At 38.4% G+C, this 18,082-nt stretch overlaps 1 protein-coding gene across 1 annotated transcript in view; it reads right to left on the bottom strand.

The window, feature by feature from the left end:
* The window catches only part of b4galt2 (UDP-Gal:betaGlcNAc beta 1,4- galactosyltransferase, polypeptide 2), a 190,867-nt gene that overhangs the window by 3,916 nt on the left and 168,869 nt on the right, over positions 1 to 18,082 (bottom strand). Inside the window, exon 7 of the mRNA XM_044368852.1 lies at positions 9,499 to 9,603. Coding sequence (XP_044224787.1) covers positions 9,499 to 9,603 — 105 coding nt within the window. The remainder of the gene's footprint in view (positions 1 to 9,498; positions 9,604 to 18,082) is intronic.

Below are 18,082 nucleotides of genomic sequence, written 5' to 3'. Positions count from 1 at the left end.
ACAAGATGGCTCTGCACATTGCGGTTAAAGTAGTAAGTATTTAAACTGAAGCTGAGACACTGTGGCATGTAAACATCTTATCCAGGTTTCTGACTATTCTCTGCAAGGTATGCAAGTGCATCATCCACTCAAATCATGCAGCAGTCAGTAATGCAAAAAATATAATGATAAATAAAGTAATGATCATACACACATTGATATTAAAGTGAAATGTAGTATTTTCTGATTAAGACATGTGGGATATGCCAATATTATTCAGGTTTAAGGAGCATTCTTTGGACATGAATACAGTGCATTCGGAATATGCGTCTCAATTGGGTTTTTTACCACAGTTTTTCCGACAGATGACCCCTTGCCTGTTTACAGTCAGCTCTGTGCATTGTAAACAAACCAACTAGCCAACAGTTTGCAAGGTTGGGATAGAGATGGATGACAGGCTGGTTGTGTAACGCACCCCTGCGCAGGCAAAATATGCTGGAGCAGGAAGGCAGAAAGAAGAGAGGAATGAGAGGAGAGTGGAGAGCTGTTCAGGGCGGGATGGAAAAACAGAGCATATCTTCTCCATGACGGGGACGGAGGGGATTCATCATTATCCTAACATGCAGCCAAGGACTGACAGTGATGACTTGGTGTGATGCACCAAAAACACTCAGCAGTGTAGTAAACATCATGGGACGACCTAGGTACTCTGGATGTGCCTGTAACTATATATTTATAATATCTGTCAGATCAATATCACTTACAAATATCAGGCAGCAGCTCACTAATGTTTTTCACCTTACTGGTTTACTGCACTGCTTGTGAAGATCTTGTGATTCCTTGAAAATACTCTGCATGTAAATGGAAATATTAATGAAATATTCATTTTCATTAACCACGTAAACAGCTTAGTGGGGATATTGTCTTTTTTGGAATAAGGGCAAAAACCAGAATATTTTCTGCATGTAACATAGTCATTGTTTATTCCCAACTGTTAAAGTAACACAATTGGTGTAAACATGATTGTCTGACATGCTGAGGCATCAAAGACTCACCTGCACACAGACAATTAGGAATCTAGTTACTGCTATGATTATGTATCCAGACAGCATAAATCTCAATAGCAGGATACTAATGTGCATGTAAAAGTACTTCATAGTACAGCCAAGCTTTTTATCTCTCGACCTTCTCTCATCACCTTCATCCGTGGAGCTTATAATGACATAAAATAGAGCACACCTGTGCTTTGTCATGCAAGTATACACTGTTCACAGTTGGTTGTTTGGTTGCACACTGACAAATAACACAAAAGACACAAGTAAGACCAGTCACAGCAGACATCATTTGAGAGATATAATGCCACAACAATAGTAACACTATCACACAAACACGCAGTATTTTAAGAGGACATTAATGTAGTTCTGGCCACTAAATCAAAAAAACTGTTTAAATAAGGAGGAAAATGACCCACAAACATCAGGAAAGCTGTTATAAAGTGCTGAACCTACATGCGTGAAACACATCCAAAACTCCATTTACAGAATAAATGCTAATATCAAAATCCACATTTAAACTCACGGGATATCCAGAGCAGAATATGTGTATCTAATTAAGTCCACTTTGACAAAATATTCTTTATGCTCCCTCTTTCTTTGCAATTGTAGATCTTCAGTATCCTTGAAGCAGAGAGTATAAACTGCTCTGAACTATTTAAAATGAAAAAGTACACATCTGGTTTCCTTTACTATGCAAATCATGACCAACAGGTGGTGCTAGGACATTGCAATGTGACTCAATGGACAGTTTTATCTATCATCTCAGCCTAGGTTTGTTGAATTATGCTGGAATATCCTTCTCCATTGGCTGTGGTTCAGCAGTTACATCAGAACTTACTCTTATGTGAGATTCCACTCTGATTTTAGGAATAAAGATGGGAAAATAATTCAGTGTGTCAGACAGATTCACGGTGCTGCTGCTGCTCGGTTCAGTTCAGCTTGTGATGCAAGCTTTTGCATCAAAAATAGATTCACAACACAAATCCTCCGTCACCCTCGTACTGTAGTAGTATCAGTTTGAGGCCACAGTGTGTGAGTGTCTAACAACATGTGTACTGTACTATACAACATGCTTGTCTTTAAATGCCTTTATTTTGGCTGTGAGCGGAGAAAAACCTGGTGTGTGCGAGCGCCCAGCTGTGCGCATTCTCTTTTCAAAAGACAGCGGCGACTGATCCCAACAAAAGATGTCTTCTTAATGATATGCTTGGACGTACAAGTGGAGTTGACACTCCAGTCCGACATGGACCACTGAGTCTACAGAAGCTTGTCAGAACTGACTAGTGAAGATCTCTCTCCCTCTCTCTGCATCGCTCTCTCCTCCTGTCTCCCTCAAATCAAATCAAAAAGAGCTTTATTGGCATGAATGGAAGCAGGAAAAATGTTGTCAAGCAACTTTCCCTTGAACAATATGATACAATAAGATAAAAATAGAATTATGTGTGGCTCTGGATCCTACTAAGGACTGGCACGTTTATATGAAAGTGGTAGTAGCATTAAAGAAAGAGTGTAAGAAAAAGAAGGGAGGGAGCAGAGAAAAAATTAAAATGAGGGCTGGATGACGGGGAAGAAAAATGGAGGATAGATAGGCAAAGAGATAAATATATATCTGAGAAAGAGAGTGACAGATGGAGAGAGCAAGATATAGTGATATTAAAAATAAAATGAATGAGTACTGGAAAAGGGGGGGAGGGGGGTGAAATCTTTGGATGAATCTATCAAACAGCCGAGATTAAAGAGCAATAGACTAATCCCCATAAATATATAGGGAATATCAGATGCATGTGCGCTCGATCTGTATGCTATGTTTCATTTCAAATCTACAGTACACTTTGTTGTACTTTAGAGAACTGGAGGGCGAGACGAAGGCAGCCCCCCTTATGTATTCATTAGCCTGATTTCCAGACTGAGTCCTATAACCAGGCTAAGAAAAGCTCTACTTTAATTTCACAGAGGGTCTCATAGGAAAACACTTCTGGTTTAGGAGCACAACAAAGCTTGTCATGCTAAGCTAAGCGGGGTTATTTTGCTCTGGTGTCATATATTTTGAGTTGTCCCACTTGACCCTGTTGTAGAAAAATGTCTTTAGGGCTTTTAAATGAGAAAGAAAGTCAACTTAAAGTCATGTTCATGCTAAATGTTAGAAGACAGACACACATTCTCAACACAAACACACCCCGTATCTACTCTGTCTCAGGATGATAACATATAAATGGGATATTGAACAATGTCTGTGCGAGTAATTCATTTGCAATGCACGAAGCCCGTTTGCCAGACAGAACGTATGTGTGTGTGTGTGTGTGTGTGTGTGTGTGCTAACTGATATTCATGACCGGTGATGAATGTGCCTCTTTCTTACTTCCGCTGGTCCGATATCTCATTGCTATGCCTAAGCAGTGTCTCTGAAGGGCTGAAAGAACGGACTCCTATGTAAGAGTGTACATACATATTGTGTGTGCGTGTGTGTGTGTGTGCATACAGGGGAGATAGTAAACATTCATCAAACAGTCCAGACAACGCTTCCCTTGATAAACGCTGGACATTACACAGGTACTCAAGATAAACTCTCCCAAAAGGCCCGATCATTAATCTGAATCTAAACAGAAAGGCAACCGTGCACCTGAAGGCAAAGAACGGAGACAGAAGCTGAGTTTATCTGTGTAATTGAGTGACAAACCTCTTTGTGTGTAAAGCCTGACAAATAAAACTGGGTTTTAAAAGTATTTGGTAGAGACAAATTGATTTTGGAGGTTGTTGCTGGAGTTTTGAAGAGTTGAAGTATTTTTAGTACTTATCGGAAATCCAACTTTTCAAAAAATTGTCAATTTGAAGAAAAGATAAAAAAAGTCATCCTATTGGAGATCCAAACAGTCTGTTATCTCTCATATTATAGCAGAAAATCGACCTTCAAATGTCCTTCTGGCAAACACGTTGCTCCAGACTGAAATATCTCAACAATTATTGGATTGATCGCCATGAAACTGCTATGAGACATTCATGGTGCCCAGAGGATGAATCCTAATGACTTTGGTGATCTCCTGATCTTTCTTGTAGTGCAAGTTTATAGAGTAAAATATCTCAACATCTTCCAGATGGATTGGCAAAAAAAAAGAACATTCATGGCTCCCAGATGATGAATCTTTTACTCTAGCGCCACGTTGAGTGACATGTCTTGACAACTTTTGGATGGACGTAATTTGGTGCAGACATTCATGCCCCCCCAGGATGAATTTTAATAACTTTGGTGATCCCCTGATTTTTCACCTTTAGCACCATCATCAGGTCAAAATTTGAATCTGTCCACTACTTTGGTTTATGATTAAATACCTGCAGAACTAACAACATTCCCGTCAGCCTCAGCTGTACTTTGTGTTTAATGCTATTTAGCAGATGTTAGCTAAACTAAGATGGTGATGATGGTACACATTATACCTGCTGTGTGTGATTGTGAGTATGTTAGCATGCTGATGTTAGCATTTAGCTCAAAGCACACTGCTGAGCCTCAGTACAGCCTCACAGAGATTGATTTGTCAATTAAATAGTCGCTTCACAAGGTCAGAAATCTCCCTCAGTTCTAACAGAACTGGGGTTACCCTGGTAAACAAACTATTTTTTGTCTTGTTACCCAATTTGTTTCCTATGACATTTTCAATCATAGAAAATATCAGAAGTCTTGATAGACTGATGGTTTAACACTCTCAAGCAGAGAAATCAAAAACCCCTAAAAAGTGCAATGACAGAAAATGTAAAACTTCTTTCAGGAGATGAAAAGTGATGAATTAAATTTGTCTGACTGAAGAGAGATAGTGAGAGTGAGAAAAAAGCCCTCTTCCCTCCTCCCACACTGCCTGAATACTGCCATGAGGTGGCCGTTCCTCTTTTCACAACCTCCTGATTATTCTGAGCCTTATTTAAGCCCAAATCCCACTTCTTTTCAAAAGATCCTTTTAAGCCGAAATTTCCGGGACATTATAATGAGTGTCCAGAAGGAATGTAAAAATTAAGTTTTATGCCGCCTAATAGGCCGCTATTTTCTGCCCCTCGCTACAGTTATGAATAATGTATCGGCCCAAAATAAATAGTGTCCCTGTTGGTGTCACCTCTTATTGAGGAAGTCTGGTCCACAGAGCAGAGAGAGAGTGCAGAGCGACGAGAGAGAGGAGGGGGAAAACAGGAATTGAGTATCAAACAGAGACACACACACATACACACACACACACACAACACTTTCTTTCTGTCTAGTGGTTGATTTATTGATTTTGATTAAGGCAACTAGACTAGTCTGACCTAGCTGGCTTCTATCTCTATTGGTGTCATTTCAGCAGGCAATTACTGAGGGATTGTTGAATCTTTCTCTCTCTCAAACACACACACACTCTCTCTCACACACACACACACAATGATGGATGACATATTATGCATGCCTGGTTATTTTATACATCTTCACATTGGAGTTATTGCTGCCATTTTACAATAAAGATTGTTCATTATAAAGATGAACCTCTTTTAGATGGTGATGGTTTGACATCTTACTTGTTTCAGGTAAAAAAATGTGTCTGTCATTTCTTTTCAGTTGATGTCACAGGCCCCACTTGTGACTCATTTGCGTCATTTAAAAAAAAAAAAAATCTTTATCTATAAGCACGGAGAAGGGGACAATACATGCCATTTTGACCAAATAAGGAGCCATCAAATTGATAAAAGGTCACTAACAGGTTTATAAATGCGACACCAAGAGGAGAAGAAGGTTTTCTCTCTTCAAGCTACACAAAATATGTTGTTCCAACCATATTTTAAGATAAATAAGTCACTACAAGATTTGTTAGCATTCACAGCAAATCAAGTCAAGTCTCTGTGACACCCTGCAGGTGCTTGTTGCAGGTAATTTCTTTTCACTTTATGTCTCAGGTTACATTTGTGGCTAATTTGCCTTCCTCACAGACTTGTTTTTAGGGTTAGGAGTTATCTTTAACTGTTAGAATAGTCAATAAATGGTACACTTTGCTTCTTCGCATGTTAACACTTCTTGTTTTATCATCTTTTCATAGTTGCTAACAGCTTCTTACAGGATCTATTAGCATTACTCAATAAGTCTATCAAATTGTTTGTCAGTGAAGCAAATTAATATTGCCAGGGAAGGTGTTGCGTCATATCATCTAACTATAAAGGAAGGAGTCTCTGTCTGTCTGTATGTCCTTCACTTTTCTTGACAACCGTTCATCCGATCTACTTCACACTTGGCAGGTTTATTGCTGAGGACCAAAGGAAGTGCAGTCTTAAGTTTTGAGTGCAAACTCATTATAACTGATAAATTGAGAATTATTAAATTTTGACAGTGCATTTTAAAACAATTTTAAAACTCACTGACCAATTGCATTGGGTTGAGGCAGCAATACTGGAGGCAAAGCAATCAACCCGCTCCAAACAGGCATGTTTTGAATGGGAACTACACTAGTAACCTTTAAAATGCTACGGTTTGCTCCTGAGTTTCTGTGACAACAAGTCATTCAAGTAGCATTCATAATTTCTCATATCAGTAATGAAAATGTTAGGTTCAAGCTCTTCAAATCATATTTGCACAGCTGAACAATGTATCTTAAGTGTCAACCCAGCCATTTATTACATTAACTTTGTACTTGTAAGCAGTCAGAAGTATTGTACAGAATGAATGTGCGCAGACAACTTAATGATTGTAAAGGTGAAGGGATATACACACATACTGTATATGAGTCCATTAAGGCTGATTTGGTTGCTTTGGAAATTGAGATGGAGGGATTCTCTAAGAATAAGTACTAAAGGTGCTGTGATTTATTTTTTCATTTAATAATTCAGCAACAGTTTTAACCATATCTTCACACATCTTAATAACACATAATAAATAAAATAAAAGTTTTTAGTTGTCTCCAAGATCAGTTTCCTGGGGCTGAAATTCTTGTATGTACTTTTCCTGCAATCCCTTCACAGTGAATCTGGACTTAAAATAATGTTCAAACAAAAGAGTATTTTATTTATATATTTTATGTATCAGAGGCTTGAACAACGTTGGGTCAGTAGCTATTTGCAAAATTCAAATTAAACTCACAATTTATTTGGCTGCATGAGCATTAACTGCAGTAAAAACAGTCACTACTCTTTCACACATGACACTCGTTGCCAGCTTTTTTTAATCCTCTTATAAACCAATTTAGGGGCTACAACTAAACTAGACCTCAACTTGTGAACCCTCACGCAGTCCTGTCAAAATGCTGCGATGTAAGAACGTCACGTGAGATCAAACTAAAATAATATTGGAAGAGGGAACAGAGTTCACTATATCTTCATTCTGCCCCAGCTACAGCAGCTATCGATTTTTGTGCTGAGAGGCATCGTTGCCCGGCCTATCCAGGCATGAAAACGGGGGCTCTTAGAGGAGAATAAACAGTGATAATCCACGTTTAAGCAGCTTATTGTGAGGTGCTATACTCCTGGTGATTAATGTGTCTAGAAGGCTCATCTCTGCATGTTGGGTCTCATTCATCAAACCATAAAATAACACATTTATGCGGGAAGGTTTTTTTTTTTTTTTTTTTTTTTTTTACACACATTTGTCTGAAAAGCAATTTAAATGTGTGTAGCCAAAAGAGCAAAATTTAAACCCCCTGGGCTGTATCTCTGAAAAGCAATTTTTGGTTTATTGAAATAGTTTTGTTCTTGGCATTTCAAATCTTCCAATCTTTCAGTGACCAAAAAAGGCCAACTTATGGTCTTCAGAGGATTGTGTTATATTCATATTTTTCTCAGTCATCTGATATTTCCTCATATGAACCCTCACTTGGATCTGCAGCCCACATCTAGTGTTGCAACTATATCGTGCAACATTGCACTGACATTACAGTAAACTAAAATTACGCATTCAGTAGTTTCATTATTTATATAACTAGCATATATTAGCAGAAACTGAATTTTAATAAACATTGTGAGGACAAGAAACCACTATGGCATCTTTCATATGCATGTTATTTATTGAACAAGTCGTCATGTCTTCATGCATTTCAATAACTTCTTGCATCAATCTTTTAACATCCTGCTAGGACTGAAATATTTTATCAGTTATAGGAAAAATGTTTCTCTGCCTCTGCAGTATGGTCTGCAACTCCTCAAGCATTAAAAATTGTTAGACACATATACAAGGCTGTAGCTAACACTGAGGACCCAAAGGTCATGCCCTCAGTATTTTGGGGGAGTTTAACAACCTTGGAAGAGTTCTACAGTTAAAAACATATACATGATGGGTATTTTATAGGCCAATTTTAGTATTTTTGACCTCTTTTAGGCCAGCAAAAAACTTGATATATTAGGTATTCAGTATGGATTCACTAGAAAACGCTGGCAGTGCATCCCTATAGGGAAATCACATTTACAGAAACTAATCACAAAAAAATAAATAATATATAATTTTGGACATTTGTGATGTCTGTGAGGTTGGAGTGTGTTGGTGGAATTAGATTCATGACCTGTATTTCTAATCTTCTGGCCACAGTGCATACATATTAAAGACTGTTGGTGAATGAAAATTGTAAATGTCTGATTTGACTGACAAGAAACTAATTTTTAGGCATCTAACAGTGAAATGGCATGAAACAAATTAAGTAAATTAAAATTAAAAAATGTTCTCAGCACTAATTGAGGGATGAGCATATAACCAAGTGCTGCAAATCTGGCACTGATATGTGTAAGAGGATACTGAACAAGGTTGACAGCAACAAGCCTAACTGGATTGAACGCATTTTGGGTGGTGATGCAAATCAACAGTAAAATAAGGCACATAGCTCATGGATTTAAGGAGGCTATGACTGAAACTCAACACTGCACACACACACAAACCTTCTACAGAGTAAGCCTACATCTTATGTCAATACCTCAATACTATAGGCACTTAAAGAAGAGATCAACCTTAGTGGTTTTCACAGGTTATTCTCAATAAGAAAAATTCAACCATCTTTTTTTTATATCCCATCTACTCCCTGCAGACATGTTGCTTTCACTTAAAAGTGGACATATTTGCATAAAACTAGCCAGCTAATGAAGTGGTTTGTGAAATAAGTCTATATTAATATACTTTATCATTGTTATAAGTGTGTTAAAAGGAGTATTTTCTATTAGCCTGCAGTTTCCAAAGAAGAGCTGCTCGGTGGCCAACAGCAGGAGGTCAGAGTAACAGTTGGTAGCTCCCATTTATGAATGTGCTAAAAAGGGCAAAACTTCTCATTTAACCTCTCTTGTTAAAGGTTAGAATATCTTAAGCATGCAATCTCTGCAAAACTGGACAGAATGAAAGCGGATAATGTGGACCATGAAGAATAGACGAATCATGATAAAAAATATTACTTCTCACTGCTGGCCTTCTATTGCCTGTGTTGCTCATGTTTCAGTTTCTGAGCATTATAAGGCTGAATGAGAACGAGTTTGGACAATGATGCAGTACCTCTGTGGGTTGGGCTCGTTGTGTTTGTCTCTCTCGTGTTTAATCATTCTGTAGCGGCCAATGCGAACGTCTGGCCTGGACACCTTCATCCCATTCAGAGTGATCCTGCAACACACACAGATACAATATCTATCAGCCAGTGAAAGATAAACAAACACAAAGACAGAGACAAAAAAGAGACAAGAGAGAAAAGAGGCAGGCTACAAGAAGAAAAGATAAAATCTGAGAAGGAGGGAGTGCAGGGAAGAAAAGTAGGGTTGTAATATAGTCTAATCTGCCAATTATTTTTTTAATTAATTGTCAAATTAATGTCAGATAAATTGGAAAATGTCCATCACAATTTGTCAAAGCCTAAGTTGCGAGGTGACAAAAGAGTACTTCAAAACCCAATTTTATTTAATTAAAAAATGACATAAGACAAAGAAAAGTAGCAAATCCCCATATTTGAGGTTGGATTGTTGTTAAATAAAGGTTTTAATTTACTAATTCCTTTATCACTATCAAAAAAAGCACAATGGAATGGAAGTGATACAGAAAATATTAGATTAAGGTGTAATATCCACTGCACTTAGTCTCAAAACAAGTGATTTTTTGTCCACTTGGGGGGCAGCAGAACAAGCTGTGAGCACAACACTGACATATCATCACCTTTTAAGTTAATGAGGCAAACTCATTAGCAAACAGTTAGCTATAAACATCTAGCAAATAAGGAGCAACTTTAGCAATCATTTGCAGTTGTGTTTGTGTCCACCTGATGACTGTTAGTCTCATATTTACTCTCATTTTTGCTCTGTTTTTGGTCTCCAGCTCTGGGTTTTGGAGGGAAATATCTGGCTTTTTAGTAGCTAAACACTGCATTAGCTTGTTGCTAACTTTGGCTGCCATGCTGTTTGGTGCTGGGCAGGTAGTGTACAGTAGGTTTTTCACTCAAAACAGCTGCTTACTGCTTACTGCTTACAACACTACCGTGAGAGTGAATCAAAATAGTTAAGTTGCGTAAAAACAAAAAAGATGCTATAAAGGGATGCTATAGAATCAGGTGATAATTCGTGTGAATTTTACCCTCCACCTTGTACAGTATACAGTTGACGCAGCAGGTGAAGTTCATTAGGAATGATTACAGCGACTAATAACTTTTTCAATGTACACATGGCAAGCAAGTGTTACATTAAGATCAACTTGAAAAACTCTAAATCAATCCTTGATTTGCTGAGGCAGAAGAGTTGGTAGTGGTATACATAAACGGAGTCAGTAAAACTTTAAAAATCTGAAAAAACTTCCGAGACTTTTATAACATCAAGAGGAACAAACTGTTCAACTTCGGGAGCTGTGAACCTTACGGACACTAGCTGCGGGAAACAGACAAAGATTTACAGCATGTCTCAGTTTAAGTGAAGCATGAGATCAGAACTTTCAGACATTGTGGTAACGTTATATTACCGCTAAGATGCAGAGATTTATATCTAATACAACAACAAATGGAGTGTAGGAAACACAAACAAAAGATCTGTTCCACATGAAGCCCAGTTTAAGCTCAGAGGTTGACATAATCATTGATATTCATACCTGCAATGATATAAAGGATTGTCTATGTATCTATGTGTGTGTGTGTGTGTTGAATGAGTTATTTATTTCTTGCAACGCTCTGATTCATGCAGACTCTGTCTTTAAAGGCATCCATGCTTGATATTGCTCCTCAACGACTCCTCTTCTACTCTACGCTTCCAATGTCTCCTCCTGTCTCCGAACTACTCGCCTTTTTCGCACCTTTCTCTTCCTTTATTACCCATTTCTTCTCCTTTTCTTTCTCTGCTTTGTTTTTGTTTTTCTCTATTACCACAAATGGGGTTTCTTAAAGCTGATAACACATGTTTATTCAGTATATTGAAGGTTAACAGCCAGTGCTTTGTGCTGATGTAAAATGTCCGGGATTAAGCATTTTTTTGGCATGCTGGAAAAGCCTCTGCAACTGCATTTGAAACCCATGATAATTAACTTATTTTAGGGTTAATGTAGAGTGAATTAATGTATAAATGTGTAAATGTAATTTAACTAGGTTCAATTCATATAAATATGGGTGAAAACTAATTTTGTGTGTGTGGTGCTATGGCCAAGGAGTAACTTATATTGTCTCTCCTCAGTATTTTTCAACTGTTGAACTATTTCGATTGTTGAAATATGGGTGAGATGAGAAGATCGATATCAATCTCATGTCTTTGCCTTAAGGCGGCGTTCAGACCGACATTAGCTCTGCATGAAAGAATGCAGCCCTCTCATTCATTTGAATGGGGGCAGTACATTGAGGCAGCGGAATAACAACAATGAGTGCTCCAGCAAAAAAGTTGAACCTGGTTCAACTTTTGCTGCAACGCAATGCGATGTCATCCGGCAAAGTGCTGCTTTGTCTTATCACATACATACAAGTGCACATTCTTGATGGATTACTTTAATGTGAACACCGTGTTTCTGCTTTTTACCTTGCAATCCTTGCAAGGAAAGATAAATAGTCACCGCCATAATAACTTTTCAGAGTTGTAAAAACCTTTCTGTGAGTACTATATACTGTTTGGCAATATTTTGGTGTCTGATAAGGCTTTAAAAGCATTAAACTATAGCAACAACTGAACATCTATGATCGTATTTCATTGTCTCACCAGTAACTTAAACAACACACAAGCTAATTGCCTCCCAGCTCCAGCTCCAAACTTTACGCAAAGACACGACAGTAGTATCAATATCCTCATCTAACTCTCAGCAAGAATGCATAATAAGTGTATTGTGCCAAAATGTCAAAACTATTCTTTACTTAACAAGAGGTGTTGTTGGGCTTGTTTTTTTTTTGTTTTTTTTTAACTTTGAACAAGTTAGCTGTTTTCTCTAAACTATCCTTAAACTGTCCTTCCTCCTCTATCTCTTTTCAAATCACCTCCTCCCCTTACAGCTGTGTTTCAGGCAGCTGTGGCTCAGGAGGTAAAGTGGGTCGTCCACTAATCTGAAAGGTCAGTGGTTTCAATCCTTGGCTCCTCCAGTCCACATGTTGAAGTGTCCTTGGGCAAGATAGTGAACCTCAAATTGCTCCTGATGGCTGCCCCATTGGTATGTGAGTGTGTGTGTGTGTGAATGTATGTTGAGCATTGGAAACATTGTGAAAAAAACCCACTTTGGGTAAAAAGTGCTGTATCACTCCTGATAAGCAGGTTGGCACCTTGCATGGCAGCCTCTGCCATCAGTGTGTATGAATGTGTGTGTGAATTGGTGAATGTTGGCACGTAGTATAAAGCACTTTGAGTGGTCAACTAACTAGAAAGGTGCCATAAAAATGCAGTCCATTTACCTTTTAACTTCTTCATGCTTTTTCCCTCTTCTCCTCTTATTCTTTTCACCTCTTCACCTTCTTCCAACACTTTTCTCTTCATGGCTTTTCACCTCCCTCCTCTCCTCTCCTTATCTGCTTGTCTCTCCTTCCCTACGTCCTCATCTGCTCTCCTCTCCCTTCACCTTCCATTTTTGTTCTCTCTTCTCATCTCCTTTACAGACCAGCGAAATGTAAATAACCCCGAAATGCAGCCCTGTGCCATCAAAAGCACATCAACCCGTAAGAGGCGAAACCCAAACTCCATCCAAACAATCCTCCCATAAATAAATTCATTTGAAAACTAAATAACAGATCTTGGCCTCTTGCTTCTTTCTCTCTTTTTCAAGTCTCAGTGACTTTGCTGACTGGGCACACATGCATAGATGATTGCCTTTGTCAGTGTGTGTGTACGTGTGTGTGCACATGTGAGTGTGCATGCATTTGCATAATTTAGAGCTTTATTATGGTGCAAATAATGTGAGTGTGAAAGAGTGAGCAAGACAGCCTCTTCTTCTCTTCCTCAGCTTTTCAGTGAGCTTAGTTATACATTATGCACAGTTCTACATCTTTAAAATAATCTTCTTTGTGCCCGTTGCCCTGCAGAACATGTAAGGCCCGACTGTAGTGATTTCAGCTAGAACTGTGAATCCATCCTTAAACTGATTCCGTATGAATCTGTATTGGTATAATTTTAGATCTTGTGAGTCAAATCAGTCGAGATATTTTAGAGCAGAACAATGATTTGTTTGTTTTGTTCTTCACTGTAAAGAACAATTCGTAGTTGACTGTGTTTTGACTGTAGATGAGACAGTGACAAAGGGAAAAACAAGAAATAAGAGTCTACAGCGATGGTAGTGACATCTTAATTTGCTGCTAGCACGACTAATAAAAGTAGAGTTACCGTGGTTTCACAAACTGCGGTTGTTAGTGTCCTGTGCATTTTACATTTTGACAATAGGGAAAAAGGAAAAAAAAATCCTAAAGAATGGTGCCAAGCACTGACGCAACAGATTGCAATAACAGAATAAAATGCACTGACAGGGCAAAACATTTTACTAGTTTTCAAATATATCACTCACTAAGCGAATGTGAAGTGCTCAGAAGGGAGGAAAATTATGAGTCAAAGTTTACAGATGAAATAATTTATGTCATTTGACAGCTTCAAAAAAGCGTGAAAAGTGTGAATGTACAAAAACATCAAAGTTTCCCAATTTAAACCATTAGGCCAAACATATAATCCACTAACAGTTATACTGAGATATTATTTTTTGTGTTATTTATGTGTGTGGAAAGATACTATTGTGAATACATAATGAGCACCCAAGAAGAAAGTGGGAGGTGCAATCAATGAGCAGTTTTCACTGGAAAGAACAAGCCGCCATGTTTGAACACCTTGTCTAGTGTTTATTATTGTATATCCATGGCTACAAGCGTCATTTGCTACTGGATTTACTTGAGCAGTGACTTAAGTCACAGTACAAACTGTACAAGAGTGACTCAGACTGCTAATACAAACTTCTTGCAGATTAAAGGCTGGCGATATTTTTTTAATCGTCAATGATTCACTAATCAGGCTGTATCTCCCCTCCCATCCTCTCTGTAAATCAGCGACGTCTGGTAATACCATCACTGACTGCTACGAAATCATGATCCAGACTCTTTTTGTTTGAGGTTCTGCGAAGGTGAAATGAGTTACCCATCTCCACACGGTCTGCTGACTAGCTTGGTGTATTCGAGAAATACCTGAAAACTCTCTTCTGTGAATACCAACACTTGAGCCCCTTTAACTTTTTAGCATTGTTGCCAAATGACAAAATGTAAATGTAAATGAATCCCACGAGAAGAAAAAAACCAAAACTGAGTTGATCTTATTAACTAAAGTATTATATTAGTACTGTACAAATAAAGAACTGTCTATGTAGCCAAAGCTTAAACCTTATATCACTGTGCTATGGACTTCCTTGTTGTCCAAAAACTATTAAAAAACACATCAGTGAGTCACACTGTTGTACCGTGACATGTTCCTTCATTACAATGAACAGTGGCTCTGTAGTTTATATGAGTCAATGACACGTACATTGTCCTGCTGCCATAAATACCTGTAGTCACTAGCACTCTAAATCAGCTGATGAAAATAGTCCCCAACAAATACACTATTTACCGTCTGAGCAACGTCTTGTGAGATGGGCTGACACAATGGTGGTTTTGGTCAAAGAAAAGAATAGAACCAAATTTATACTTTAAGGATTAAACTGTTTGTGGACAGAATGATAAGAAGCAGTTTCCACTCAGTCTTTATTGTGAGAGATCCGAAAGCTTCTGAGGTGATGGTCAACTAAGCACCCTAAGTGTTGTCCAGCATTGGCAATGACTCAAAGTAAATAATCCACAGAGAAAATAGGAGGTTTTCTGGCAACTCAAACAGAAGTTGATCAGTGTATTTGCTTGTGTAAAATATTATCAGTGCTTTTCTTTTTTGCTATCTTGTTGTATCTCTGCCAGTTAACTTCCTTCTGCCTGCTTTAAGAACCCTCTTTGAAAGTCTCATAAAGCAGTCTCTGAGGGTGGGCTGTCTCTCCATCTCCTCATCTGTCAATATGAAACTTTGCACGATGATTAAATGCTGGACAAGATGTCCAAGATTCTTTTCTGCAAAAGGAACACACTGTGAGTGCTTGATGAATGAAGTTCAGGGTTGCCATGTCTAATAGGGTTCGTGTGGTTTCAGAGGGACACAGTGTTAAACAAAAAAAGTTGAAAAGAAACATCTTCTACAGCTATGAACTTGTGTGCTTTTGTCTACGCATATGTGTGTGTTATAACGAGCTGTGTAGTAACTAATTGACTGGTTTCTCCTCATTCTTGCACAGAATTGCGTCCTTGACCAAAACAAAACTTCAGCTGAAGCACTACAACAACATGTCAGTCATTATTTTTCACCACTCTGACAGGCAGCAGGCAGTAACATAGTGTGACAGCGTAGTGAGTATTATGTATTATGTAAGTGACAGGACACACTGGGGATACGGTGGAGCTGCCACGCTCTACTGAGGATGGAAAGCTTCAGCATGGCCGTCCCCTGTGTGATGTATGTAATTCGGAGCCAACACATTCGACAACCACCTCCACCGTAAAACAGCAGGTGGGTGGCTGCTGTAATATTCCCCACTGTGGGGGACCTTCAAGCATTTTATGACTTTTTTTTTTTTTTTTTTTGGAGAGCTAAGAGAATATGATTGGGAGCAAAAATGGAGACAGAAGTAGACCACTATGTTTTTCAGAGTCAGTTTGATTTGTTTGTCACTTTGATTTTTAGGGCCCGAGCACTGAACGGCGTGAAGGCCCTATTGGATCTGAAGGAATTATTTTCCCTCTCTATTATTATTCTTCCAAAACAAACGCATTTTTGAGGGCCTAAACGTGCACGAAAAGTTGTTAAACTTTGCACATACATCAAAAGTGGTGAAAAATGTCATATTTTATGGGTCTTGCAAAAAGGCGGGGCAAAATGGCTCAACAGCGCCCCCTAGAAAATTAAGAAAATTGAGCCCCTCGACACGGATTGTCGTAGAAGAACAGAATTCGGTAAAAGTCTCTTGGAGACATACCCTAAGTCCAACAGGAAGTCAGCCATTTTGGATCAAATTTGCGATTTTGACGCTGATTTTGCCATTTCCAGGTTGCATACTTTAACAAACTCCTCCTAGAGATTTGACCTCAGCGACTTCAAATTCAGTCAGTATCATATAAAGACCTTGGAGATGAAAGTTATCAAACGGTGAGTTTTTGACATTGCCAGGGGGGTGTGGCCAGGCCGGGGACTTCAAAATCAGTGTGTGTCATCTAGACTAGTTTGTGATACTACATGACAATATTCAGTCAGTGATGCAAACTGGCTGCATAGCGCCCCCTATGAAATTTCAAGGAAGCAGCCCCAGCAGCAGGCAAAATAGTGGACAAAGGAAGTGATGTTTATCTCTTTCTTACACTGTCTGAAAACAGCCTGGGTCTGAAGACATCTACATGCCTGTGACAGAAGCCCTTCGACTGCGCCGTGCCCTGACGTGCGCAAGGGTGCGAGGGTCCGATCATCGCTGCTTGAAGCTTTAATTTGACTTTTGTTTTGGTTTATTGAGAACTCTTTATGAAACAAAAAGTCCTGGACGTATTTCCATTGTCGTCCCTGGTTACAAAGTCCACCAACCTTTATTAAGAAAGACATTTGATGTCTTCCAGTAAGGTACATTAGTCAATAAGAACTAAAGAACTAGAAAACTGAATCATATGAACAAGCCAGTAATACAATAATTATGGTAATAAAGTAAAAAGTATCAAAGACAAAAAGACAACTAATTATTTGAGACAGCTCAGGGTTCAAGTCTCTTTTGGTTACGCACATTTCGTTTTTGTTCTGTTTCGACCATAATTTTGTACTTTTGGGGATGATTCTGAGATAAATGGTGAACAAAAGTGTATCTGTTGATCATATAAAGTAAGAAGTGGCTGCCACAAAGTGGAGGGAAATGAGAAGACAAATTCAACATGTGGATAAAATAATGCATGAACTAAAGGCACCTTCCTGAGCTTGTATGTGCAAATACATCCCTCATGGCCAGAGGTTGTTATTGGTACAGAACACAGTGGCTTGTTTTGGAAAAATTCACAAATTTCTCTGAAATAATCCAAGAAATTCAGTTGATCTGCATAAATTTGACGCAACATGTTGCAATGCAATGCTTCGTTTACCAGTTTTAGTGCTTCGTTTTAATAGTTACTCATGAGGTTGGTTAGATGTCATCATCTAAAAACATCTCATACCAAATAAACAGGATTTAACCACTGGCCACTCTAAAGTACACAACTATCTGTTTGTAAAATTCACAGTAACTTATCAGAGAGTAAGGTTTTAAAAACCCTTGATTTTGTTTTAGGTAATTCATCCTTTTTATTTTATTTTCTTGTAGTGTACTTTAAACTTTTTCATCTCAATGCTATGTTTTTACCACATTCGTTCTCTTTTCTCCTCTGACATGAACAACATAACAACATATCAAATACAGACAAACCAATGAAAAGAGGTTCATACTTGGTTTGGGTGGGTGGCTAGATAGATGGCAAAGAGTGGACTTTGGTGCAGGAGACAGCTTCCCGTTTCTAACCGTGAGCCATGACAATGAAGGTTGCATAACTTTAAGGACCCACACCATGTTTCAAGTGATCATTATGACC

This window comes from Thunnus albacares, chromosome 12, assembly GCF_914725855.1.
Source record: "Thunnus albacares chromosome 12, fThuAlb1.1, whole genome shotgun sequence".
NCBI lineage: Eukaryota > Metazoa > Chordata > Actinopteri > Scombriformes > Scombridae > Thunnus > Thunnus albacares.
The sequence above is the reverse complement of the archived record's forward strand: the minus strand, read 5'-3'. Positions and strand labels throughout refer to the sequence as shown.